The sequence below is a fragment of the Oenanthe melanoleuca genome, chromosome 10, assembly GCF_029582105.1.
Source record: "Oenanthe melanoleuca isolate GR-GAL-2019-014 chromosome 10, OMel1.0, whole genome shotgun sequence".
Classification (NCBI taxonomy): domain Eukaryota; kingdom Metazoa; phylum Chordata; class Aves; order Passeriformes; family Muscicapidae; genus Oenanthe; species Oenanthe melanoleuca.
The window spans coordinates 15,528,447-15,556,429 of NC_079344.1; the positions used below are offsets into that span (position 1 = coordinate 15,528,447).

At 45.5% G+C, this 27,983-nt stretch overlaps 1 protein-coding gene and 1 non-coding gene across 3 annotated transcripts; one reads left to right on the top strand and one right to left on the bottom strand.

The window, feature by feature from the left end:
• Positions 1–10,431: 10,431 nt before the first annotated feature.
• On the bottom strand, positions 10,432–10,503 carry TRNAQ-CUG (transfer RNA glutamine (anticodon CUG)). Its single transcript has one exon. It is a non-coding gene; the product is annotated as a tRNA-Gln (tRNA).
• A 187-nt stretch (positions 10,504–10,690) lies between these two features.
• On the top strand, positions 10,691–27,927 carry RAB11A (RAB11A, member RAS oncogene family). Of its 2 annotated transcripts, none has more exons than XM_056500300.1 (5): positions 10,691–10,878; positions 18,320–18,515; positions 19,398–19,591; positions 20,476–20,556; positions 26,252–27,927. In XM_056500300.1, exons 1-5 carry the CDS (start codon positions 10,839–10,841, stop codon positions 26,389–26,391), a joined length of 651 nt encoding a protein of 216 aa, XP_056356275.1. In that variant the 5' UTR covers positions 10,691–10,838; the 3' UTR covers positions 26,392–27,927. The 2 variants fall into 2 exon arrangements, with proteins under 2 accessions (XP_056356275.1, XP_056356276.1); XM_056500301.1 differs by lacking the exon at positions 26,252–27,927 and adding an exon at positions 21,362–21,950 and having other exon boundaries at positions 10,736–10,878.
• Positions 27,928–27,983: the final 56 nt, after the last annotated feature.

Here is a 27,983-nt window from a genome sequence, read left to right on the forward strand (position 1 = left end):
TTACCCAGTCATAGCACTAATATGCTGCTTTTAAAATATATTTACTGCATCCCTTCCAGGAACTCACACATAGAATTATGCTCATCTTCTCCACATTCCCAACTTACATGAATTTGACTTCTGGGTCCCCTTTTTCCCTCTTTTCCTCTTACATCTTCCTACTTGTTGTGTTTTCCCAGATGCTTCAGGCAGTTTCTATCACTGCCATTCTTCAGATCATCCTTTGCCTGCAAGTCTGCCCTTTGCATAAAGTCCTGGTATCTTAATTTCAACAACTTTCCTCTTTTGTTCCATGCATTGCCTTGTCCTTGTGTGTCTTTGGGGACAGGAAGATGACTGAATTTTAGGTCTCCAGCTTCCATATGGAAGCTCATTTGCTCAAAAGAATGTCCACACCTACTTCCCCTGGAACCAACTGTCCCAAAGGGCTTCAGTTCCTGCAGGACTATGGGTCATGATGTCGCAATACACTGGATATCACCCCTGGAAGGAATACTCTGTGCCCACTGTTTGCATTTTCCAGGTCAACACAAATTTGCAATGCTATCAACAATTGAAAAGAGCAATAATGGTTACCTAGTGCTCTTTTTCCTGGATAGTGTTACATGAAATGTGGCAAACACTAAAAGAGCCACTATTCCTCTTTTGTATCCCACAGGAATACCTATAACCATGTCTACCAGTGATAAGTCAAAGCTGTCTTTTGGTTTCCAGTTTCAACATGGACAAAGGAACCACTCCAAATTCATCCTTTTTTGTTTTTTATTTCTTCTATTTCATGGAGGAAAAGAACTCTCATCTAATAAGTAATGAACTTAATTGCCCTGGATCTTGACTGTATTGGAAATGCATATTAATTTAAATGCATCAGTGTAAAAATCAGTCTCATATAACTATCTCAAAACCCTAGAATAGATGGAACACTGCATTAACACTTGCATGTAGTCATTCATATTAAAGTTATAATTTACAGGAGCTCATAATGAATATAAACAGGAATTAAAACTGAGCTGAGGTGCAAGAAACAGGATTAGTGGCAGTGATATTTAAATTGACAGTTAAAAACTCTTCTGGAGCATTTACAAGGCCTTGGAGAAATCCAGTTGGTTGGATATACTATTCTTTATTTCAGGATGTACTAGAAATAATGAATAAAACATGAGCACACCGAGGCCAAATTAATATCTTCACTGCAGAAATGTATTTCTTAACTTATTTTATACACTGTCATTTTCATGTTGTGCGAGGGGAAGGACTGATACACATATGGAAAATTTTGAGCGAGTTCTTAGAAACCATATTTTCTTGATCATTCATAAATACATAAAGAACTCTTCAGCGTATCACTATGGCACAGCTTGTACGAGATCTCCATAGCTACCCTTGGCACAACAAGCACAAAACCCAAGTGCCTTTGCAGGGCTGATAAGCAGACAGGAAGCAAGTGAACATCTGCTACAGCTTTAGATGGTTTTGCCTTCAGCAGCCCCTGAAAAACGTCAGGCTCTGTGTTCCACGTCCTGCTCGCTTGGCCTTTGACACCACCAGCTGTTGGACAGGAGAAGTAAAACATTATACCTACAGAAAGGGAGGTGCATTATTTTCTAAAGGACCACTGGGATATTTAATGGCATCTTTTTCTTTCCATTCTCTGATGACTGGAAACACTGGATAGCAGAATCTGCATATGGAGTTACTTCCTGAAAGTCAACCACTTCCTATTTAACAACTATTTTTTTCTCATGTTCTGTTTTCCTTTCCAAACCGGCTTTGTTTTGTCCTGGTTTGTTTTGTCCTGTTTTAAACACCAAAAACAATTGCCCCCTATACTGAATAGTAATTATATTCATCCTAATAATTGTAAGGAAGCCATGTGCTTCCCTGGATCAGGGCTGGGGCTTCTAGCCCAGGCAATCTGTCTTCTTGGAGCACAACAGCATTTCTATAGCATGGACAGCCAAGGAACAGAGTTACACACAATAAATATCAAACAATTTAGTGCAAGCCCTTTCTTTGTTTAAAGAAAGAGCTGTTGAACATGATGTTTTATAAAGGAGCTCAGCCAAATAATGCAGATACTCTGCTCGTGTGTGTGGAGAAAAATCTCTGCTCCAGATAGATCAGCAGTTCTCCACCACCACGGTATTTTCATTTGCATGGAAAACTACTAACAGAGAACAACTGACAGCAGCATATTTTTAGGATATTGAGGCCCAAACATCTTTATGTACTTCCTCTGAGATTGTAATTTTGTCTAGGAGATTGCAACAGTTGTGATGAAATCGGATTTAGCCATGTATGGTAGATCCTATGGCTCTGACACAATGAGATGAAAAGGGGTTCAGAGTAACAACTAGAAAGAGGAAGACACTACTCCAGAGTTACGTAAGTGTAACTGAGAAGAGAATTTTGCCCAGAAATCCTATGTTTTGTGCTTTGGAGTTCTATACTTTTTTTTATATGTTCTATTCTTAAACAGCACATGGATGCTGTTTTGCCAGAAAATAAATGAAACGCAAAGATGACTTCAAATATTTGGAGAAGTCATGTTGCCACTCAAAATATAGAGGCATCCAGTAACTGTCCTAGTGAGATCATAAAGCAGAGTGATCAAAGAAGAAAATACAAGACTCTTACTCCATTCCTAATACAAGCTATTTCTCTTTTTAGGACCAGGAGCCTAACTGGCACAGAGATGTTCCCATAGTCTACAAATACAGTAGCTGAGTACCTGAGGTGACTACTTTGCCAGTATTTATTTAGTTAAATATAGGAATAGTCATAAAGACAGTGACTTTAACTCTTGAGACTGACAAATTACTAACTCATTAATTATTGTTGTATAATGTAATCATAGAACCCCAGAATGGCTTGTGTTGAAAGGGACCTTAAAGATGATCCAGATCCAACCCCCACTATTCCAGGTTGCTCCAAGCCTCATCCAGCCTGGCCTTGGACACTCCCAGAGATCCAAGGGCAGCCACAGCTTCTCTGGGCAACCTGTGCCAGAGCCTCACCATCCTCAAAGGGAACAATTCCTTCCCAATAACCCATCTATCCCTGCCCTCTGGCAGGTGGGAAGCTTCTTGTCCTCTCCTTCCAGGCCCTTGGACAAAGTCCTTCTCCAGCTCTCTTGGAGACCCTTTAGACACTAGAAGGCTCTCTAAGGTCTCCCCAGAGCCTTCTCTTCTCCAAACTGAACATTCTCATCTCTCCCAGCCTGGCTCCAGAGCAGAGGGACTCCAGCCTTTGCAGCATCTCTGTGGACTTGCTTCCTCTGGACTTGCTCCAGCAGCTCCAAATCCTTCTGCTGTTCCCCAGGACTGGAGGCAGCTCTGCAGGCTGGGTGTCACCTGAGAAGGGCAGAATCTCCCCTCACCTGCAGCTCTCACTGTGGGATGAGCCCAGGATTTAGTGCCTTTCTGGGCTGCTCTCTATGCTTTTTACCTTTTGCATTTCACAGAGAACTGAATTTTTTAAACTATATTAATATTAGAATAATTAAATAGCTGTCTTGAACTGTGTGCACATTGCATTTAACCAGCTTGAAAGCAAGCCAAAACTTGAAGCAATTTTTAGAAGAATTGTAGAATCAATACATCAATTCCTATTAATTTGGTGTCAGAGGAAACAAATGTGTACCTGTCTGAAATGTGTGCATTCCCTGCAGAGAAGTACTAAAATAGGCATCTTCTATCTCCCTGACTTTCCTGTGCCCTCCAAACATCAGAAACCAGGGTCAGAATGAGGGAAACCCAGACTGGCTGCAAAATACAACAAAACCACTTTTATCAACCCAGTGTCCTGGACAAGTTATTCACAAACTCTGCCACATCAAAGCCATCCCAAGCTCTACCCCATCCACTGCACTGAGTTCCTTGTTTCTCCCCCTTGATGCTCCAGTCCCTCCCAATCACATCTCCATTCCAGGGATGAGAATATCTAGGCAAGCTGAGGTGAAACTCCATTCAGTCCGTCCCAGCCATAAGCTGTAATTCTGCTCAGCAGTCAGACAATATCAGTGACTAATCCCATTCAAGAGCGCATCTTAAACCAGCCAAAGTTCTGGATGAATCCAAGCTCCATAAAATGTGCTGTGCTGCAAGCATCTTGCACATCTTGCTCACTGCACAGCTGGCTGCTGAGCAAATTCTTGTCTCGGGAGGTTTGCTCAAGCACATGAAGCATATTTTTAGCATTCCTAAGGTGTGAGTGCTCCCAGAGCTGAGAGTGCAACCTGGCTGACAGCAGGTATCCAGAGCAGGAAAGGGGCAATGGGTGATGGGATTACTCCCCACAGAAGGAGACTTCTGCTTGGAATATCAACACATCTTTTCAGTCTCTCATTGTGACTGTTTGTGCTTTCATCAGATTTTCCATTTGCTCCTTCAGCTAGGGGACCAGATGGCTCCCACACATTATGCTCTGAATCATGGCAAGGCTCGAGGTGTTTGTTGTGTCACAGCAAACACAGGCGCCGGACCAGGTTAAGCTCCCTCACAGCCAGCATATGGTGCACCCTGCACAGGGCTGGGATGCAGCAGGTACCTCCAGTACACACTGTGGAAGATCTGAGTATCCTTTTCTTCTTGCAGGAAAATGACTGCCATACCCTGAACACAGATAGCAGGGGAGAGAGGCAGTGCAGTGACACATGGCAGAGGACAGATGCTCTGCACTTCCCATGATGCGCAATGCCTGATGGCAAGGAGTCCTGGTGGGCCAAGGACAGAAGGCTCTTGTTCCCCCTCTGAATTTCCCTTGCAGTTTGTGATTAAACTGCTGCTGACACCTTGCCCAGTGCCTGTTTGCAGAGCCAATAGCCCTGGGCAGGACTTCTGGCCATGAAGCACCTACTGGAGAAAGAGACAATCTCATTGTTTGAGAGCATCTCTGCCTCTGGCATTAGTTAAATAGAAAAACAGAACTGATTTTCTCCTCACTTACCCTGCATAGATCTGGGGTAGATTTAAGCTGTGGGAACCCTGTGAAATGAGAGTGAACACAAGGGGTGCTTGCAAATGCAATGGCCCCTGTTTGGGAGGGCAAGGCTGGGAGGATTACATAGAACGTGACTTGTACTTCAGTTACAAGACCATAAAAATCATCCTGCAGTCCTTTCTCACTGAAATACTGCATTTCTGAGCATTGAAAACCACTGGAATAATGAAAGAGGCTTTTTCAATACCTAGGAGATATCTGGGGCTCAGTGCAAGTAAGAAATCTGGAGGCAGAGGAGGGATGTCCTGGATAGCACAATGGATATGGTGTGTGCACTCCAGGTCACACCACGGAGGAGCAGCCAAGCAGCTGGAGACTGTCCAACGGCCACACTCCACCCCAAGTATTTTCTGAGATGAGAAAATTACCCTCTGGCTGTTTTTTAGATTGCTCCTCTTGGTATGTATTTTCATGCCCCCACCCCGTGTTGGGAGTGATAGGGCACCTTTGAGCGTGTGCTGTGCTGGCCTTTGCTGACAGGCAGTCAGGGAACACCCGTCAGGGACGGGGACAGTGACCAGGAATGTCACAACCACAGCCTGTGCTCAGCAGCTCCCATGAAGGTTAACGCGTGCTGCCACCACCTTTGAGGTCAGCGTTGGCCTCGCTTTAGCAGTCCTATAAATAGATGCCCAAGGTTGACTGAAAAGAGGATTTGGCTGGGCTGGATCTTGTTTAGCATTCCCAGGAGAGGAAGGCAGATTCTTTTCCCTTTTTCTCTTCCAGCCTGTAACCTTGAGATGGTCTCTGTGGGAAACATTAGTGGCATTTGCCAAAAGCGCCGCCACTGTGAGCCGGATGTCCTGCCGTGTCACACAAACCACACAAACACGTCTCTTCAACCTGCAAACCCAGACCTAATTCCACTAAAGCCTCCAACTAATTCCTCACTGGTAAAACTAGGGAAAACCCAAACAAACCTTGAGCCTAATTGCTTGAAAACAGTAGGACACCTAGTGGATTTATAGGGAATATCTTTGGGACTATCAGCGATATTTTGTCATTTTCTTGGCAAAACCAGCTGTGAATATATTTATAGAGGAATCACTGAAATATCAGGATTTCTATTTAATAAATTAATCTTGTTGTAGCTGTTACAACCTGCAGTTTGCCTGAAGAAGTTATTGCTACCTATAGAAAATCCAAAAAGCATTGTTTGAATGACTTGAAAAAAAAAATATGGAAAACTGGATGGTTCCCAAGGTCTGGGACCAGGAGAAAGGATATTCTGCCAGATCAAAGCCATCCCAGTTGTTCCATCTGACAGCTCTTTAATGATCTTAATGAGCAAAGTTTTACAGTCTCAGCCTGGCTCCCAGTACAATCATGCAGCTCCACAAGAGCGTGGCCATGCTGAGCACAGCCAGCCGGCCCTGCTGGTTGTTTCAGCAGAGAATGACTTGGCCACAGAACCCAAAGTGCTTCTTCATTCCCCAGGGCTGATCTTTTGAATCCAAATTAGAAGATGATGGGCCACGTGATAATGCCTGTGCTGCAGTCACTGCATTTGCCTGGTACCAACTCCAACATCAAGCAAATTTTGACCCTAGATAGGAAATAAACCCCTCTAGCAGGATGTGTAAGAGGAAGAAGATTTTGAGTGATGATTCTATGAAATTATATCTTGGCCAGCAATTATCCTGGGGCTGCCAGGGTTATCTTGCTTTTGTCTCTGGAGGCAGCAGAAACAGACAAAGAGATGAGTGTTGAGTCCAAAATGGATTCAGGAAACTGATGACTTCATTTTGACAGTCATCACAAGGAACACCAAGTCATTGAGTCTTGCACTCAATTCCTGTTCCCAAAACACACTGAAAACTTTCCTTCCTTTCTGCTTACCATAATATTGTCCTAGTGAAAAATGTCTTCAGGAGATGGTTAATTTTTCTGTTCCCTTCCCACTCTTTCTGCAGTGCTGCAGGTATTCCTAAAAAATAGCAAAACCACAATGAGATTTGATTTTGGATAAAAAATCTGTTCAGATGCAGGTCTCTTTTTTTATTCCAAGTTCAAGGTTAGGAAAGGAAATGCTAATTTAGAAATTATTTTTGATTTAGTCTATTTCTTCTTAAACCTTTTCTTCTTAGAGCTGCAGAAATTAGAAAGGACACAGCAGGTGATGGAATGCAAATGAGTTATCAACACAAAAATTAATATTAACTTCATGTATTTTCATTATTCCTACCTGTGGCATAGAATTACCTGAAAAATACATTGTAAACCCTTTAAATTGGTCTAGGGTTTTAAAAGAGAATTGGTTTTTTTGTTTAATTTCAGTGGATGGAGTTTATGTTTGAAGGGGTTTGTTTCTGACCGACATGGCAAACTGGGGATAGTTGTGCTAAGAGTGCGTTTTTCTCTAATTTAGCAGCTGGATTGGAAAGCTTGAATTATCTCTGCATAATTGCAATGATTCATGGATTGTTAGGAAATTGCAAAGTATTGATTGAATTTTCCCTTTAGGAAATATTTCTCCTCTGATAAAACACAGTTCTGGGGCTTTGCTTTCGTCCTTCCTGCTTTCTGCCCTGGGGAAGCCAGGGGCTGCTTTTATCTGGGAAATGGGAATTTGGGTCAACAGTCCTTCAAGGACAATTTTAAATTATTGTGATTTCCAATTCCAAATCTTCTTTGAGCTTTGCAAAGAGATAGACTTGCAGAGTGTGAACAGTGATTTCAGAAACAGAAAAGCTCTTTATACTGGCCATCCTTGTTTCATATTCTGCCATTTCCATGTCCAAATAACCACCAGTGTGCTCTGCAAAGACACCTTGACCTTGTTGTGGGAATGCCACAACCATCAAAGATGGTGGTAAATTTTCCACTCTATTAGGCCAGGATTACTCTGGGATCTCAGGAGGTGGTGAGAAGAGGGAAGTGGAGAATGCAGTGGGAATTGGGTGCAGAGGGAGCTTGATGCACAGTGCCTGGGGCTGGCTAGCTGAGAGCTGGGAGCCCTGACACACATCTGCATGTTAATGGTGCTGGGCTCTTTTTGGCAGCTGCTCTGTGAATTTCCAGAACAGACCCATAAATACACAGTTATGAGTGTGACCTCTGCTTCTTTTCTTCGCTAAATTGAACATCCAAGGCCCAGCTGAGTATCAGTCCTTGTCTCTGCTCCAGTTGCTTGGGACGTGCTGCCTCTGCAAATGGTTCTGCCTAAGTCAGGAATCATGAGAGCGCGCTAATTCAAGGTTTGCCATGAATTTAGTGTTCCTGCAAGGATGACACTAATGGCAATTAATGCAGCAGAAATGCCAGTGCTGAGTGACTGTTCTCACATTAAAACCATCCACTGGAGAGCACACAGTCTCTGTTATTCCAGGCCTGACCTCTGCTTTCTGGCCATGTTTCCTGCACATAGCAGGTGTCCCAGGCCAACTGCAGCAATTCGCTCTGGGAGGGGACACACAGAAAGACCAGAGCAGCCCAAACCAGCCTGTGCTGACAGTGACATTTCCTGAGGGTTTGGATATTCTCCTCTGGGGCTTGAACAGCAACAAAATTAACATAAGACTGAACAGGATATAAGACTTTAATTTCTGGAACTCCTTGCTAGTTCAATGCTCTCTTCATGTCCTACTCATTAATTCCTGTTGAGACACACAACTTTCTACTGTTTCAGTTTTCACCATTAAGAATCTGATTTTAAATGATCAATTGCATTTAAGCAGGCTTAACTAGAAGTAGGCCCTGCTGCTGCTCAACTCCATAGCAATCTGCACAACTTTTCAGGTTTTGGTAAAAATCATTCGTAGAAATGCCTTTGCTTTATAATGGCTGAAGTTTAACAAGTGACAGGGGTGCAGCAATTTGTGGATGTGATTTTTTCCTCAGCCAGAAGAGCCACTGTCCTCACCCTGTGCCCTAAAGTCTTGCATAGGGTAAGTCTGTTCCAGATGAGGAACATCTGCAATGTGGTGCAAGAGGAAGCAATGCTTGCGCACATGAAAAATGTAAATAAGGGGTGTTTCTAGGCTCACAAACACAATCCAAAGCATGAAAAGGAGAACAGCTCTCACAGGAGGATAACTCAAAGTACTTCATCTGTGTTATTTTAAGGGTTTTTAGCACTAACAGCAGATCTGGAGGATGAAACCAGGTCTGAGAAACATCAAGTGAAATTAATAGCTTTTTAACAGCAAAGTTCAATGGACAAGTGCAAATAGGATATGAGATGGAAACCTGAGCTCCTGAATTATAAATATACCCAGCCTCTACACAGACAAGTATCTGTTATCCATTTGATGTAGTATTCAATGTCAGAGGATTAAGAAAGGTGGCATGAGCAGGATGAGTGTTTCAGGCTCTAGATTTTGTGCATTCTGGGTTTGGAGATAAAAAGGATGAATCCAAAGACAATTCCTATAGATCTCACCACTATACTACCCCCTGTGAGGGGCTGGAGGTGCAGGGCACATCAGAGGCTGCCAGCAGGATGAGGGTGAGCCCAGACCCAATGCTCCAATCTCATGTGATGCTCCTGGAGAGTCTCTGTACTCCTGTGGTGGGACACACTGCAGTCACACATCAGGTGTCTTTGTTATTAATGTTTTGTTTTCCCCTCTTGGAAGCTCTGAGGCAGCATTTATTTTTAAATGCAGAGGATCACGTTCTGGCTCGTTATGGTGCCAGCAGACGGTAACTGATGCACAGCACTGCTGCTGATGCCCGGGGGTTACTTTCCACACACAGGAATGATGACACAGCCACTGACTGCAGTGATGGCAAACATGCTGCTGCTGAGGGCAGGCTGGTGGAGCAGTTGTAAGGGATTCAGTTTAATCATCTGCACATAAGTGCTATTTTTATCCTCTGTTGTTTAGGATCTCAAGCCTGTACCAGGAGAAGCTGATGACAAAATTGGTATCTCCCATGGCACAGCTGCAGACAGGGGGACTGGAGCATCTTTTGGGAAGAGAGAACAAGGGCGGGCAGCAATGGCATGGGAAAGGGGCCTGTGCTCATGGCCTCTGCACCTCATGAGCTGAAAGAGCTCGTTGGTACCTCTGATACCTCCACTACAAGTTCACGTGCCCCTCTCAGTTCAGTTCACAGGAGGGATCTGTGAGACCTTGGGGGGCTTCCCAGGAACCCACTGCAAGCTCCCCTGTGCTTGTGGGTGGCTTGGGGTGAGGCCAGTGCCTGCCCATGGAGGCAGAAGAGCACCCACCCCATGATGGGGGTTAAGGTGGTGGGCACCAGGCAAGAGGTGAGGTGAGATTATCACAATGTGTGAAGAGGCCCGGGGAGCTCGGAGCATGTCCATCGGTCACTGGGGCACAGGAGTCTGGGGAGCTCAGTGTGCCCACCCATCGTCTGGGCACAGGGACTCACTCGGGCAGCTCAGAGAATGCTTGGCATCGTTCGGGCACTCAAAGCACGAAAGATAAAAAAAAAAACCGAAATGGAGAAAAGAAAAGGTTCAGGTTCCACCGAGATTTGAACTCGGATCGCTGGATTCAGAGTCCAGAGTGCTAACCATTACACCATGGAACCGCTCTGCCACCACCCCCTCCCGGCCGCTTCTAGTCCCTTCCAGGCGCCCCCGCCGCAGCGCGACCACTCCCTCAGGAGGTGCCGGAGGTGGGCTCGGTGGTGGGCTCGGTGCTCGGCTCGGGGGCCGTGGGGCCGGACGGGACCCCCGCCCGCTTTAACCGCGGTGAGGGCGCGGCCGCGGCGCTGCCCAGGGCGCGGTCGTGCGGCGGCGCCGCTGCCCCGGAAGCGCCTGTGGGCGGGCGGGCGGAGCGCGGAGGGCGGAAGCGCTGCGGCGGCTGCAGGGAGGGTCCGGCCCCGCTCCGCTCCGCTCCCGGTGCCGCTCCTCGCCACCCGCCATGGGCACCCGCGACGACGAGTACGATTATCTCTTCAAAGGTGAGGCGGGCAGGGCCTGGCGGCGCGCGGGAGAGCAGCGGGGCCGGGGCCGGGGCCGCTCCCTGACGCGGGGCCCGGCGGGCGGGGGCAGCGCTCCGGGCATCGCCGGGCCCCGCTCGGGTGTCCCTCCCTCACCCCAAAATGTCGGCTGCGGGCCGGGCTGGGCAGCGGAGCTTTGGTGTCAGCGCCGGTCCGAGGCTGCCCCGGGCACGGGCTGAGGCGGCGGCCGGTCTGCGGGTGGCGAGCAGAGGTCGCCGGGGAGGATGCCCAGGGCTGATAAGGACTCGTCACGGCTGATAAGAACCCTCTCCATCTGTTAAACAGAGCCATAGAGTGGGTGAGATACACTCAGCAGTGGTAGATGATGCGCTCATTTAATCAAGTAGGACTTGCTGCCTTCTGTGTTCAGAGCCCTTGGCGAGGAGTGGAATGTCCCTGCTGCTCCACACCCAGAGATCATAAAATCCTCATATAATCGTGGAATGGTCTGGGTGGGACGGGACCTTAAAAATCATCCCATTCCATCTCCTGCCATGGGCAGGGACACCTTCCACTATCGCAGGCTGCTGCAAGCCCTGTCCAAGCTGGCCTTGGTCTGTCCTGGCTCCCACAGGGAAGGGCAGGGACGCCTTGTTCGCCAGGGCTGTGAGACAGTTGGGTTAAAACGTTCCAGGTTGTGGAACTCCCTGCAGAGTAAAACACCAGCCTGCTGGACAGGTTCATGTAGCCTGCTGTGGAATGTGTACAGAATTGCTGATGTTTTGAAAGTTCATTATCTAGTTTTTTAAATCCCGCTGAAGAAGCAAGCAAAGCAAAAAGGTAGTTGTTTTTTGTGATGTGATATTGTAAATTTGAATTTAGAATTAAGAGCATTGCTTGTTGTTTTGTAATGATGGGAGACCCTGTGCTTGTCATCATGAAGGTAAAGGAAAACATTGATGTTTTTTCCAGTACCCTTAAGCTCCTGTAATAACTTTGAAGAATTACATTATTTTTGTTGCTGGCTGTTTTATCCAATTGCATGTGGAGAGTGGCTTTATTTCTACCTATGAATCAGTCATCTGTACTGCTATGGAAATCAAATCAGGAAGTTCCAGAATGGGTTTTTTTTCTCAGCTTGCAGCACTGGCACGGACCTTGCTGACCCCTGGTTTAATGGCATCAAGCAATGTTATTGTAGGTACTTGTGCAGGTTATCAAAGCCATTGAATCACCCTTGTTCATGCAGTTCTGTCAGTGGGCTTGTAATTAATGTTTTAGCTGTGAAAGACTGGGAATATCAGTGACAGAGTTTGTTGGGAGAGTGCCTATCTTTCATTTGGTCTGCTTCCTTTTATAGTTGGGAAAAAATAAAGTTGGGATCCAGCTATAGGGACAAGTGCAAAGCTGATTAATTGATTGCCTTTTCTAAAGCTTTTTCTGTTTAGCTTGGTTTATAGAAGCTGTTGTGAGTGCAGGGAATGCTGTGAAAATGCTGTTGTGAAGATAAATGATTTGGGTTTTTCCAGGCTAAAGTGGACTGCAGGAAGTTGATGCAATGTCACTTAACTGGGATTGATGTGGCAGCTGAAATAACACAAAAATGCAGAGTAATAAAATTGTGGAAACTTTTGTAACTTCCCAGAGGTGGTGATGATGGTTCTAAATAAGCTGTCACCACTCTGGAATGATCTGGAAATTTTTGCAAGGAGGTCTCTGAACCAAATGTCTCCTTGCCAGGCACTGGTCAAAAAGGCAAGGGGTTGGTAAATCTTTTGGAAAAGAAAACAGGAACTTGGGGACAGTGTTAAGTCAGTGCTTGAATTTGATACAAGAGCATCTTGGGAATTGGGGTGAAATGTTGGCATTACAGACATATCCATTTTGAAAGGGATGTTGTAGAATTAAAAAGGTGGAGAAAGGCTTCAAAATAATCAGAAAAGAGACCTAATGGATTCGTAGCCCTTATACTGAATTGATGTACAGCTTGATTAAAATTTAAACGGTGAGCAATAAGGACAAATAGGGGAAGTATCTCCTGTTTGTCATAATTTCTCTGGATATCTGTAATGCTTCTTTTATTGGGCACTGGATGAAAGCAAAAGGACAAAGTCCCTCAGGTGTGTATGCAAATTTTGGAGTGGTGCATTGCCATGCATATTATAAATGGATTTGAAAGCCTGCATGAATTCATAGAAGCAAAAAAATCTTGTTTGAGGCATGTCAGTGTGAAGATTACAGTGGCAAGTCTGAAGGCATTGCTTATTTGAAGATGCAGGGGCTGACCAGGATAGAGATGAGCCTGTTTATTGTTATACATGTCATGGTTTTTGCACATCAGTTATTTGGAGTCAGACTTTGGGTGTTGGTCTGTCAGGACACTTCATCCAGCAGGACACTTCTGGCTTTATGAAGGGACTGTATGGGTAGGCTGGTGGGACTGAGTTCAGAGTTTGACCTGGTTAAAACAATCATGTGATGCTCTCTAGTCTGGCTATCTTTTACTGCTCCTGGGCTGAGCTGCCATGTTTCTGTGAGACCTCTGGTTTTGTCCTGTCAGCCCCTGAGAGCAGCTGTGTGTTGAAATCTGGCTGACTCTGCTGCTGGGTGTAAGCTGAGCCCACCTGTGCTGCTGTACAATAAAATCCAGGCACCTGTTACAAAATACACTTCTTCTGATTATGTTGCAACACTTCAGCATATAGGAAAGACTAAGCCTAGCTTGGAAAAAAGCAATTTCTTTCAAATTCTACTTGCCCAGCTTCCAGTCTTTTTATTCTTCCATATTTTCAGGGTCTGACTAAGAGCAGTGCCTGCTGTTCTGAGAATGGCCCCCTGAGGAAACACAAGACCTGTGAAGTCCAGTTCATAGAAATCTTGCTCTGATTTTAGTAGGAGGAAAATATAATGATGATAATAAAAAGATATTATTTTATCACTTAATAAATTAAGCCTGGCTTTGGCACAGGAACCTTTGCACTTTTTGGTCAGTGAGCTTGCAGATGAGCAGTTATCAAAGGAAACCTCACTTGCAGAAGATGTTTCCTATGGACAAAGCTCAGGAAGATTTTGTCTGCACCTTGACCATCTGGGACTCTGGATTTGGGGCAGACTCATGTCATGGACCTGACATGTGGTGACATTCAGCTTACTGAAAAACTCAATTTTCAGCTCTTTGCTTCTTTACATCATGTTCATTTCTCTGACTTCTCCCTTTGATATTGAGGAAATGCTCTAAAACTGAACCAGCTTGCTGGTTTGGGGTTTAGAGGACACATTTTTACTTGTGTATTTAGATTAATGTGTGGTTTCATGACATCTCTGTGTTTGGCAGTGGTAGAAGCCCTTGGCTTTCACTACCTCAGATGTGGAGGCACTTTGGTGCTGCACCAAACCTGCTGGTCCAGCATTTACTGCAGAGGTGCTGGGAGGTGTTACTGCTGGTAAGGACAGGTAATCCCTGCCCCACAGGCCTCTGGGGTGCCAGTTCTCTTTGTGACAGAAAAAGAGTGAATAAAATGGGGCACAGCTGAGGAGGGAGATTAAAATAAGTCATGACTATGTTGGGTTTATGACCAGCTATGACATGTTGGATCAAGTAATTTTTTTCACATTCCCTTCAAACTCCAGCTGAAGTGGGCAGGGGGAGGTGTTCATCAGCGGGTTCTTCTGGGGGTCATGAAGACATGTCCAAGCTTTTTTATTGATGTCTTAATAGCAGAGCTCTGTGCAGAGACAAATTTTAGATGCGGTGATCTCCTTGTGCTGGTGTACTTGTCCTAGATCCTGTAATATGTGACTTGTGCAATAACTTTTGCCACAGACAACACAAGCTAGTACTGCTGGACTCTTATTTTCAACCTGATCTCGTTTAATGAGGTAATTAAAATATTTTTTGAAATTTTAAACTAAGAGATTTTACAGAAATAAAAATTGTGTGAGTGAGCTGGAATGTTGGTGAAAAATTAATAACCCTTTCTTGACATAGTTCTCTAAATTGCTTCTTATGCAGCTTAGGAAATTGAATTCTTATTTTGGTCTTCTACAGAAATGAATCTGGAATTACAGTGTGAAATTTATACAGTACTGTGGACTTCATACTCCTTTTTTTCCCTCTCTCCACTGAATGCTTGTATGCTTGTCTTAAATGTTTGGGGATAGTAAATGCTATAGAAAGTCAAATGCATCGATTGAAGGCACGTGGTTGCAAGTATTGAACTTCCCAGCACTAAATCAGTCACTTGGGGCTGGGCGATCATTTCCATGACTTTCAAATGTGCCAATCCAATTTTCCTTGGTTGTGCAACTTCCTAAGGTGCTACTCATGTGAGGGAGGTGCTGCTCCAGAGCTGGCTATTGATTAATTTCAGGTCTGGGTCTTGTGGCTGAGCTTGCTAAAATATTTCCTCCAGACCTTCCTCCTTCCAGTGCTGCTGTAGAAAAGGAATTTGTGGATGATGCAAGTTGAGTGGGACGGGGGAAGTGGGAGAGTTGCACAGAAAGAGTTGAGTGCTGGTGAGGACTGTGGTCCTCCAGATAAAGTGGGATTTGGGATGTAAGGGCTTATCCCTGAGGACTTGGACTCTGGTAGAGTGAAAGTTTGCCAACCTCAAGCTGAACAGTTAGGTCTGATGACAAGCAGACTGAGCTGTCAAGGTGAAATGGCCAGGAGAAATAATTCCAGCCCCAGCTGTGCCTAGCAGAGATGGAAATACTAAAATTCTTGTCTCCATCACAGGGAGATCTCGCTTAGAATGAGGTGTGCAGTTCTCACTGTGCTGAAAAGAAATTGAAAGACTTGCAGGGAAGGTGTTTGGGGAAATGAACAATGTGTTTATATGGAACCATTTGACAAGTTTTTGTATTTAGCAAATGCAGAGAGCCCAGACAAGATGTGGTTGCTTTCTGTAAATACCCCAGCCTAAACACCACTGGGAGAAGACACTAATAAGCTAATGGAGAAGGCTGGCACATGGACATCACTGTCAGCTGGCCACTAATTCCTTCTGAAAATTAGAAGGCAATTTCTAACCATTAGGAGTGAGTTTCTGGAAGAAAAGCCCGATTAAAAGGACAGTGTGCAGGAACAATTAGCTTTATCATGGCCTAGATAACGTCATTTTCCTCCTAGAAACTGTTTGCTTGAGGTGTTTTGTATGGGACTTGGCCATCCAGGGCCATTCCTACTGCATTCCTATGCTAAGAATGTAATGCATGGGAACACTGCTAATATAAAATATCAAAATATGATGCCTTGATAAGGAAAGCAAAACTGATATTAATAACACAATCTGAGTGGTTGTTAAAGCTGTTTCAGGTCATAATTTCATTTAAAGAGTGATACTTGCCCAGACTGGCAGAAATGCAGAAGGTGTGAGGAATCTTAGGCACCTGCTGACATTCCAAGCTGTCCTTGTGTCCGTGTTCAAGAGGAGCTGCAGTGGCCCAATTAAGTAGAGGAAATAGCTGCCTTCAAGGAGGAAGGTATTATTTTCCCCTTATAATTGGGACACATTAATCTGCTACTGGAAACCATTCAGAACATAAGCAGTGTGGAATTCAGACAAGGTAAGGAAAAAAACTTGTCAGAGAAATTAAAGGTATCCCTCTGTTGTTAAATGACTTAAAGGTGGGCTTTGCACTGTACTACAAAAACAAGTTTGAGGAAATATATAACAGGTATATAATGCATCCTGTTGGGAAAAGGAAATGGTGAATGTGGATTGCTTTTCTTGCTTGGAGAAGCTTCTGGCCACTGCTGGGTGATAGCAGGACTGAGCTGTGTTAACTTTTCCCTCCTAGGAACTTGTTGTGTGTCCCAGTGAGTACAAACATGATGTCATCTAAACCTATGCCCCAAAGCTGCCAAAGCAATGTTGAAGAAGTGACTTGCCAGTGGCAGAGGAAAGCTGTGGCTGTTTGCCAGGGGTGGTGATGCAAGTGGTGCCCTGTCCCCTGCTCTGGGTTTATCAGGATGTAGCATCTCTGTGCCAGCAGAGCTGCTTAGCAGTGACCTGGCACGTAGGAAAGCACAACTTTTGTTTGCATTCCATGTGGGGCCTTGCCACCTACCTGCACTTGTGATCTTCCTACACAGGAGAGGTTAACAGAGTTTGCTTTCTGCAACTTGTGTGCTTGGCTGGCTGTGTGCTGAGTCAGCTGGCACGGGCAGCTGGGAAGATGTTTATTTTGATGAAGTATTCTGCACAAGGCCGTGCTTGAAGCCAACATTTACAGCAAATTTCATTTATGGAGGGAGATTAAAGGTGCTGCTCTGCCCTTCCAGTCAGAGCAAAGTCCCATCTGCCAGAATTGCTCTGCATTATTTAAAAACAGAAGCTGCAGAGGGCTGCAGCAGCAGATGAAAGTGTTTCTGCTGCTACACTGAGCTCCACGGAGAGTTTGGGTCATTGAACTTCTTTATTTGTCTTTCTTCTCAAAGATTTTATCTTATTTTTCTTCCCTTTCCTTCACTACTGTAAGGTTTGGAACCTTATCCTTAAGGCTATAGGATCACCCCAAGAGGCTCCTGTTCATGTGGCTCTGGTTGTGAACATGTTCTGCCTCTTGGTACTGAGTTTTAAGTTACACTTAAACCTGCACCATTCAATTCAGCATTACAAGATATTGCAGTGAATCCTCGTGATGCTGTTTTTCCTGCAGGAACTGGACTTTGAACCTTCTGTCAGTCTCTTATCAAGCATAGCTGAATCCTTCCAATTAGTTTGCTTGGCACTGGTGCTGGGATGAGTCAAGCTGAGCCAGGGAATGGTGGATCCAGTTCTGAGGCTCAGCAATCCCTTGGCAGCGTTTTTGAGCAGTTTCAGCCTCCGGCCTGCTGTGTCCATGAGCCACAGCAGCAGTGGGGACTGCAGAAGGGCAGAGAGCTGTGGCTTAGCAGACATTTCAGACTGGCTGGCAGGGTGATGGTGGCCTTGGGGATTCTTTGGTTTGGTTATCTTTTCATTCACAATTTTTTCTGGCCCAGTGGAGAAACCTCTCTTCTGCAAAGCCATGAGGAGTGTAAATGAAAGCAGAGTCTTCTGCTTGCCCTGTGTTTTGGACTTCTTCAGCAAAGCAGATTTCAGTTGTGTGGTTGTAGGGTTTGTGTTTTGTTTTTTAGTTCTGGTGCTGTTCAAGGAAATACAACTGGTCACCAATGTTTGCAGTGACAGACGTGTATATTCTTCCTAAAAGAGGGATGTTCTTCCATGCTGGGCAAAAGAGGCTGAAATATAACCAATAAAAGTCAAGTCTAACATCTGTTCAAAATGCTGGTGAATATGGCAGCTCTGGTTTTCCAGGGATATTGAGACTTGGACAGCACATACGTGACAAGGATGATGCTGTTGCCATTCTTGTCCTTCATGCTTCATTCTGTAAAAGAATGATTTTTTTGCATCTGATTTTCAATGTGTCATCTGCATCTGGAGTCTATTCTAATATAATTTTTGTCTTACAGTTGTACTTATTGGAGACTCTGGCGTAGGCAAGAGCAACCTTCTGTCTCGATTCACTCGCAATGAGTTTAACCTGGAAAGCAAAAGCACCATTGGAGTGGAGTTTGCAACGAGGAGCATCCAGGTGGATGGGAAGACAATAAAGGCTCAGATCTGGGACACGGCGGGGCAGGAGCGATACCGAGCCATCACCTCAGCGTAAGTGGAGCCGGGGTGGCTGAGGGCAAGATTTGGCTGAGGAGGGCAATTCTGGGCCCTTCCAGTTCCTCACCAACTGCAAACAGGGGTGTTTGTGTTTTATCAGGTAATACCCACAACCTTTGGTGATGGGAAGGTTAAATATTATTCAGCCCAGAAACTCGATCTGGTGTGTCCCTGCACAGACTGATTTACTTCACAGTGCTCTCATGACACATAACTGGGGGCATTTCAAGTTTAGAATGCAAGAGCTTTGAGAGACTCATTTCCATGGAAGTGAAAGATAAAGGAATATCAGTGTTCCTGGTCTTTTATCAGTGGTAACCTAAGAGCTGAAACCTTCCTGTAGCAGCCAGGAAAGACTGCTCACTTATGTGCTTATTTGTTAAAAACCAGCATAGCAAAAGCTGGATTTCAGTAGAGCTGGAGAGAATTGTGGGGTGGGAGAACACAGCCTGTTTCCTTTTGAATGCATTGTTGTGGCTCTCACTTGAAAGGAGCTGTGGCCCTTGGTAAAGAGAGCAGATCACGCTGACATTTTTATGAGTCACTCTACAGTCTTCTTATCACTCTGGGCCGTGCCTGTGCTGCACCCACAGTGATGGGTGGGGGAGAATTTTCAGGAGTGGATCAGAGGTGGAAGGTGGCAGCAGCTTCCCACAGAGCCCAGAGTTTCATGCCTGGGATGCAGGTTTTCCTCACAGATGTGGGGTTTGCCTTGCTCCCAGACTCTGAGCTGGCCCTGTGGTGTAACCTCGTCGGGTTGCTGCGTTTCCCTGTGTCCAGTCCCAGGCACTGGGGAATTTCCCTGGGCATTGTTTCATAGCTGGCCCAGGCAGAGCTGTTCCCTCTCACTGTGCCTGCTGGCTGCCCCTGTCCCAGGTACTACCGTGGAGCCGTGGGGGCCCTGCTGGTGTACGACATCGCCAAGCACCTGACGTACGAGAACGTGGAGCGCTGGCTGAAGGAGCTGCGGGACCACGCCGACAGCAACATCGTCATCATGCTCGTGGGCAACAAGAGCGACCTGCGCCACCTGCGGGCCGTGCCCACCGACGAGGCCAGGGCCTTCGCAGGTCGGGGGCTCAGCAGTGCCTGGGGTCTGCCCACCTGCCAGGGGAGGGAAAACCTGGGGCTGGTCATGTCCCTCAGTGTCACATGTCACATTCAGTCAGAGAGGAGACACTGCTGTAGAACATACATGTTGCTTCAAGAATCAGCCAGAGGCACAGATTTATTCTCTTGCCTGGACACTGTTTTGCAGAAACTGTGCCTGTGGCTTTAGGGTTGATTTTCTTGTGTGGTGGTAGCTTTGCCTTCTGTGTCCCAGCTGATCTGTAGCCGTACACAGGGGCCTGTGGTTGAACTTTCATTAAACTGGCTCTCTGACTTTTGTGAAGTAATTAAGATCTGTGAACAGTAGTTCCAGTTTCTGTAAGCCTTGGTTTAGTCCCAGTCTCTTTCATCCAGGAGCATAGTTGGGTTCCTCACATTAAAGTTTGCTGTAGCTCCAGTGGCAGAGTTTATGGCCAGTGAGGATTCCCTGCCTGCAGCTGGAGGAGTGTCATTCCCCCTGCTGCTCTATTCCTGTTAAATAAGCTGCTGTAATATATTAGCAGGTGGGAGGTGGAGAAACTTGATGAGGCTGAAGAAAATACCAGAAACTTTCTCACGCAGAGAAACTGCAACAGATTATCCTTTCAGTGATGCAGGAAAATGTTCCTTAAAGTAGCACAGCTCTGGGCTGATATTTGTGCTTGGGAGTGGGTGTAAATTCTAATGTTGGGTGGTGTCACTTTCCCATCACTTAAGGGGGGAAACCCCACTATTTGTTTTACTTTCTCTGGATACCTGGGTGTCTCAACAGAACACTACAAATATTATCTGGTACAGAAGCTTTTCCAGATGGGAAACAGATATGTGCTGTACCTCTCTAATTATAGTATTTCTGTCCACACAGAGAAGAATGGTTTGTCATTTATTGAGACGTCTGCTTTAGACTCTACAAATGTGGAAGCAGCTTTCCAGACTATTCTGACAGGTGAGTCATCCAGGGCTTTGTGCTTCAAGGGGGAAGGGCAGAAGGCTGCTCAGATATGATGCAAATAGGCATTTCTTTGCCTATAAAGTGTTTAAAATGTTGCTATTTAATCATTTTTCATTAGCCATAAGATTTGCAGTCCAGTTTCAAAGTGTCACAAGTTGAAAGGCCAGCCTTGAACTGGAGAATGAATCCTTGCTCACTTTGATCTGCCCTGGGTTTCTTGTCAGCCTGGTTTGTGTTTCAGTTTCCATCTCCCATTACAGGGAGTGCCCACAGGAGGAATTGTCTCATGCTGGCATCAAGTGAGAGCAGCCATTGTTTATCAAGGAGAAGTCATTGATGTTTGTTTCCATCTTTAATGGTGACCATACGTTGCCAAGGAAAAAGGGATGAAAGAGCAGAGATCTTTCCTTTGAGACACAGTGACTCCTGAGCTGCTGGAGTTGCTGTTGTTGCATTTAATAGTCCTGCCTGGACTTTTGGCCTGTGTAACATGTGACATCAGTCATTACTGTGTTTTTATGCTCTGTGGATAAAGTACTTCCTTTTTGTTTAAAACCTTGTTTAGGTAGGCAAAGCTTGTTAAAGCTGAGATACTCAATTTGGGGAACCTTAATGCTGGCTTGTAAAGGTGGGGCAGGAATTCACAAACTGGTGTGGAAGTCACTTACCTCATGAGGTTTCTACATTTCTGTGCACCCTGACAACTGCAGCCAGGGCACAGTGGGACACTGGAGCTTTCATCATTCTCAGCTTTGGCAAATGCTGAGACACTCATCTGTTTGCTGTGTCTCTGTTCTAGGTGTGCCAGGCAGTGTCTTGTTTTCTCCAACTGCCTCCAACATGTTTTCCAGTTGCAAATTTGAAGTCCCTCCTTCCCAGTGTAGCATGTGCCAGGCTACATGATGTGCTTGGTATGAGCAGTGGCCTCACTTCTAAACTGTCTGTAAATCACATCTTGTTGCTGTGACACTGACACCTAGTTAGTTCTGAAATTTTTTTCCTCTCTGCCACCTAATTTAGACACTCCTTTAAAAACACACCAGAAAGGTCTTGGTAGCCATACTGGAACATGCATGTGAGGGTAGAACTAGGAGGTTATTTACTGTAGTAAAAGTATAAATCCTGTAGCATTTCTTCAGTTGTTTGAAATGCTTTATGGGACAGCCTGGCAGTGGAGAGAGGTGTGAGAGTGTGAGACTGCTGGGGTGTTAGCTGCCTGTGTCCATCTGTTTGTTGTTTCATCCTGAGTTGTAAGAGGCCTCTGACAGTTCTGACCTATTGTGTTCTTACACTGGGTTCCTAAACAGTAGTGCTCCTGTGCAGATACCAGCTAAAAGTGTGTTTGTGTTAGATGAGAACTTTTAGATAAAGAACTTTTTTTCCTTTTTAATTGAACCATGTGATTCCCTTTTAACTTCAGTGTAGTCATTCATCTGTAATTCCAGCATTGCACAAATTTGTTTCAAAAAGAAAGAAGTTCTGCTAGCTCAGACATTTGTTCCTTACATGACAAAGTGCCAGTGCCATCAGGGGGTGGATGACTAAGGACTGGCTGAATGCAGAGGTGTTGGGTTGCCTGCTGCATTTCCTGTTTCCTTCACATGCCTAAAGGTAGTCCTGTCAAAAATGCACATGAATTTGGGCATGGCATGGATTTTTCAGGAGAAAGATGTTGCTCACTTGTCAGTGCCAAAACCTGAGACTTCTTCCCTTTATGCCCATGTCCTTGGTAGCCCTTCTCTCAGGAGCACCTTGACTTTGAGGTCAAATTTGGCCAGATATGCTGTGTCATGTAGAACAAGTAGCCTTGCTGCTCCCACTTTCTGTTTGCAGGGAGCTCGAGGTTTCAGAAGCAGGTTAGTTACTCAACTTTCATACACCAGCACTAACAAAACTAACAACATCAGGTAGATCAGGCAGTGTTTATCCCCTCCTGAGGTGGCTGTCAGGCTGTCACAGCCAGTAATGCACTGGTCACCTCACAGTCCCTGTCTCCTGCTGGCTCGTTGTGTTCTCTGTGTGACACTGGAGGGCTGGGAAGTTTGCTGTGTGCCCTGGACTTCCTTCAGAGCTGTGTGATGCTCAGAGAATGCACTGCTGTTGCCATGGGAAGCACCTCACCTCTTGGGCACTGGGCTTTCTTTATCTCTCCTCACATGGTTCCCACAGTACATTTCATTCCAGAAGTGAGTTTGGATTCTAATCCATGGAGGTTTGATTTTTTTTTTTTTTTTTTTTTTGTGGTTTAATATGTCTGTAAGCAGAACTGTCTGTAATGGGTGAACAGGTGATCAAACTTGCTCTTGGTGAGCTCTGACAGATTCTTGAGGCTGTTGCTTTTCCATGGATGTCAGTGTTGCCTGCATGTTGCTGTGACGATGTTTGGGGTGAAGAGCTCTTGGGTTTGTGAACAGGATCCTTGTGATCCCTGTTCAGGAGAGGTCAGTTCAGCTGTGCTGGGAGGAACACTTGTGCTTAGTGGGCATGTGCTCCTCCAGACAGGAGCTGCTGTTTGGGGGAGATAAAGGTGCAGTAAACAGTGCCTGAGCAGCAGGTTGGCTCCAGCTGGGCTGTGACTGGCACGCTAAGGAGGGCTGCTCTGGAGCTCACTTCACAGCTGGCTTTTTCTCTTAATGACTTGCCTTGGAGGAAGGAGGGGGCAGTCATCTGAGGAATGTGGTTTTTGGAGTCACCCGCAGAATCCTGGCTGGTGTGTGTTTGGCAGGGCTGCCTCCCAGCTCAGTGCCTGTGGGTGGAATGCTGCCTGTCCTTGGGAGCAGGAAGCTGGGGAAGGCAGCAGGCTTTGCCAGCAGCTGTGAGCAGAGCTGGCTGACAGGAGGGGCAGGACGAGCTGTTGCACCAGCCCTGCCAGTATTTTCAGTGCTGGTAGCTGCAGCACAGACACCCCAGGCTGCTCAGAGCCTTTCCCCCACTGCTGGGATCTCTCCTGAACAGGCTGTTGTTACTAAGGTCTGTAGCAACCTCCCTTTCTTTCCAGCCCTCCTGAAGCTGGTCTGATTGGGACAGCAATGGAAGTTGGTGAAGGTGCTTCTCTTGGAGGTGTAGCAGGGTCCCTGTTAAGCTTGTCCAAACCTGGATTCTCAGACCAAGCACTTTGAATAGATGGCTTTGGCCATGGGGAATACAAATCCAGTGCAGTTAGCACAGCCTGAGTATGTGATCTGTTGCTATAGGTGGAATAAGGGATAAAAGCTTTTCTTTTTTCTCCCATATTACAGAGGACTTTTACAGGGGGTGTATCATACATATGGTGGGCTTCCTGTCCTGCTGTGGATTTCAGATGAGGTTTTGAGGACCTTTCCCATCTGTGACTTAGAGTAATGGTCCCTATCCAAATTCTTCTGTTCCAAGATGTCTAGACTGCCAGGGCTGATTGTTGTGCACACAAAGCTGCTTTGTACCATCTGGCAAGTAAGAGGGACTGGTATTATGATCCCAGCCACCCTGAGCATTCACAGCAGGATAAAGCATCCTTAAAGTAAACTGGAGTCTGCCTCCCTTCCCTGCCTGGCTCTCTGCTGTCTCTGTTCCCACACCACATTCTGCCATAGTTTCATCTCTAAGGAATCCCGTCACCGAGGAAACAACATCAGATAATTTAACATCAAAAAATTGAGGGATTTCCTCTTTTGTTGTCTCTGTACACCTGAAAATGAATGGAAAACCCCAGTGCAGGCTGAGCAGCCAAGGCCTGGCCCAGCTCCTCCTGGGTAGCAGTGTTGCTTTTCCCAGCTCTCAACAGTGCAAGGCCTGTGTCTCACAGTTCCCCATTATGCAGTGATGCATTCTGCTGAATGTGCCCTTAATAAGGTCTCATTCAGCTCCTGAGCAGAACCCAGAGTGCTGTGTCTTCCTTAAAAATAGCCCATCTTCATTAGCCCAGAGCTGTCTGGGCACAGCAGTTTGGGTGCAGGCTTGGCTGCTGGGCATTCTGCCCCAGTGAGACAGGTTTGGGCTGTTCCCCTCCCCTGTGTGCTGAGTGTGCAGCTCACCAGGGAAGGGCAGGTTTTAGCATTTAGGCTGTGGCTGCACCAAGCTTTGCTCTGCAGAGGAGGGAGAAGCAGCAGGGAGCAGCAGATTTGGGACTGTTGACAGTGGATTCACTGGCAGGGCTGCTGGGGAGGTTGTGGAAGTGAGGATCATGGGGAGATATTCTCAGATTCAGGAGGAGTAGATTCATTATCAGTAAGGGAACTGGTGCTGGTAGGATTATTTTTAAGGCTTTGGGGCTGTTTGCTGAAGATCTTTGCTGTCAGATGAGGCTGTTACACAGAGGGCACCCTGTGTGAGTCCTGGCTGATGGGGTGGAGGAAGTGTGTGATATGGCAGGGACGTGTATGAACTTGATCAGGGAATTCTCTGTGGAACTCAGACTTGCTGCTGCTGAAGGTGCTGTGGGAGAATTCAGTAATAAAAGTGGCCAGAGGCTTTTCCTGTTGATGGGAACAGGCATTGTTCTGCACTGGGAGTGAACTGGCTGCCAGCCCTGAGCATGAAGCTTGTCCTCAAGGTGCAGAGCAGATTTCTCCGGCTCTGCTCCTCCCACCCTACACACAGGCTCTGCTGAGCGCTGCCACGGGGCCAAGCCCTGTCAGCACATTCACACACCAGGCTGAAGGTGGCTTTAAAGGTCTGGTTTCATGGGTTTCACTTAACTTGTGAGGTTGTTTATGTGTAAGATGGTTGGAAAAAAGAGCAAGCTTGAGAAAGGGTGAAATCAGAAAATCCTTTAACCTGTTCAGCACTTGTGTGGTTACATCAGTGACTACCTGACTGCATATGAAGAAGCCATTTTAATGTACAGTTTGTCCCTGAGTCTGAATTGGGGCTTTTTGTAATACTGAGCTTTAGCAAGCTTTTATTTTTTTAAATGGTTTTCAAATTTAAATTTGCAAGTGAGTTCCCCACGTTCTATTTTTGGTGTCCTGTATTTCCTTTCTGGGGGTGAAGTGCTACACATGCTTTACTCTCTGTGCAGCTGAAGTGCTGCTGTAGCTGCTCTGAGTTTTTGTGCAGCACCATCAGCCACAATCCCCAGGAACAGGGGAAGGCTCTTGGTGTGTGTTTATCCTATGCTTTCTGATTCCTCTTTGTCCACAATCTCTTCATCTGGAGCCCGTATTTCTCACACAGCATACTTTGTAAAAGGGTTTCTGTGCTGCTAAACAGGCCAAGTCTCCTTTTGGGCCCAAAATCAACCTTTTCTGAAGATTTAACACTACTTGGATGATAGATGTGATGGGTGTGCTCAGCAAGAAGAAATTGCCCTTGCAGTCCTATCAGGGAGAGAAATCTGGAATGGTTCCCTTTAATCCTGTTTGTGGATACATCAGCAAACATGTGACCTCTGTCCTTGGAATCTTAAGAACCTCCAGGAGGAATGGATGGGCACATAGTTTCTCATTCATGGCATGGAGATTTGTGAATTCTGTCCATTTACTGACTCTTATCTCAAGGGAAGTAAAACATTTGTTAAAAAAGTAATTTCTGTTGCAAAAATAGATTTTATTTTCTGTATCTAGAAATCACCACAATTGAACTTTGTGTGTGGAAGCTTCATTGCATTACTTATGTAATTCCAAAGCTGTGCCTGGCTTTCCCCAGGTTTAACTCTTTGATGGCATTTTGCTGGTGGGCACACATTGATCAGCTCTTTCTCCTGTTGCAGAGATCTATCGGATTGTTTCCCAGAAGCAGATGTCTGACAGACGTGAGAATGACATGTCCCCAAGCAACAACGTGGTTCCCATCCACGTCCCTCCAACCACTGAAAACAAACCAAAGATGCAGTGCTGTCAGAATATATAAATTGTCCATTCTTTCCTAAAAGGCTGTGTATATTCCCCAGGTCCAAGATTTAAATATATTTGTAATTCTCGTGGTTACATTCTTGTGTTTAGTTACTGTTTATTCCTTCTCCATGAATTTCTTAAACACTTTGATTTCGGTGTTTATCAGTCTCTTACTTGGATGTGGCTGCAGTATTTTCCCAACACCGACCTGTCGGTTTGGGCTCAGTAAATTGTTTGGAACTCAACTGATCCCTTCCCAATGATGCCTGCTAGTCAGAGCACTGACACCTTTGGAGAGCACTTGAAGACGTCCTGCTCCTCACAAAGCAATTAATGTCAGGTTAATGAGGAAAATCTCTCTGGGCAGGATAATCTCTGCTTGTCTTAAGGTAGTGTATTCTGCATCTAAAGCTCAGTGAAGCTCTGAAGTGCAATTTTATTGTAAGTTAAATGTTTTTGGCTACATCTTCTGGTTGTCAATTGAAGTTTTGTAGGATATTATGGGGGAGAAAAGAGAGTTTCTTGTGAACAAGCAGCAGTTCTGGCTCCCTGTGAGTGAGGTGCTGTGGTTTGGCACCTGCTGCAGGGGAGGTTGGTGTGAGGCAGAGCTGCTGGGACCCCATGGAGGTGCCCCTTGTGAAGGAAGTGAATGCAGGAGCCATGTCCCTGAGTAAGGGTCACTCCAGCTCTGGAACTTGCAGCATCTTTGTGCTGCTGGAGCCTTGGCCTCCACAGTGCTGGTGGTATCAGGATTTGAGGATGCCTTTTTTTCTTTCAAGGGACACAGACTCTAAGGGTGTTGGCACATATTACATATCACATCTATTAATGCATGCCACATATATTAATATATTCAAGTGCTTGAGTTGATGAATGAATAACTTCCACTACCTGGCCTTAGTTTTCAGTTCTGGTTGATCCAGTATTTTTAAATTATTCCAGTGGTTTGCTTGTATGTTCTTCAACAAAACCCTCTGGAGTAGTTTGCTGACTGGATGTGTTCCTCCTGTGGTCTCCTGCTCTATACCAATCCAGTCCAATCTGCTTGTTCAGGGATACATGAACTGTGCCTTCTGTCACTGCTCGTCACTCGCTCTGTGCTGTTCCTGAACATGCCTGACACTGGCACTGGGGGCCACAGCCACTGCATTCCCACAGGATTTAAAGGAACTCTCTGTTGTGTAGATGGCTGCAGTTATTTATACAATTACAGGGAAGTAATTGATTGTAGGGGACGTTTCTCAAACTCTGATATGACCCACTTGGAAGATCCAGATGTGGTTGGCACTTCCAGCTGTGTTCTGTTCCCAACCTTTCTGTCTCGCGGTGCTCATGATGTGTGAGGCACACGGAAGGCATTGCTGTAGTCGGTCACTTCTTGTTTTTTACTCCATTTCTCCTCCTGATATTAGTTCTGAAGATGCTATTTTGATCTGTTTGTAAATTACTTTGTATTTTATGCATGTACTGTACTTTGATTCATTATTTTTTTAGATTGATTTAAAATATATTCATCCATGATTCTAATAAAGAATTACAGGGGACAACTCACTGTGATGTTGTTGGGTGCACTTCTTGGCAGAATTGGGATTTGATCTGAAGGTTTTA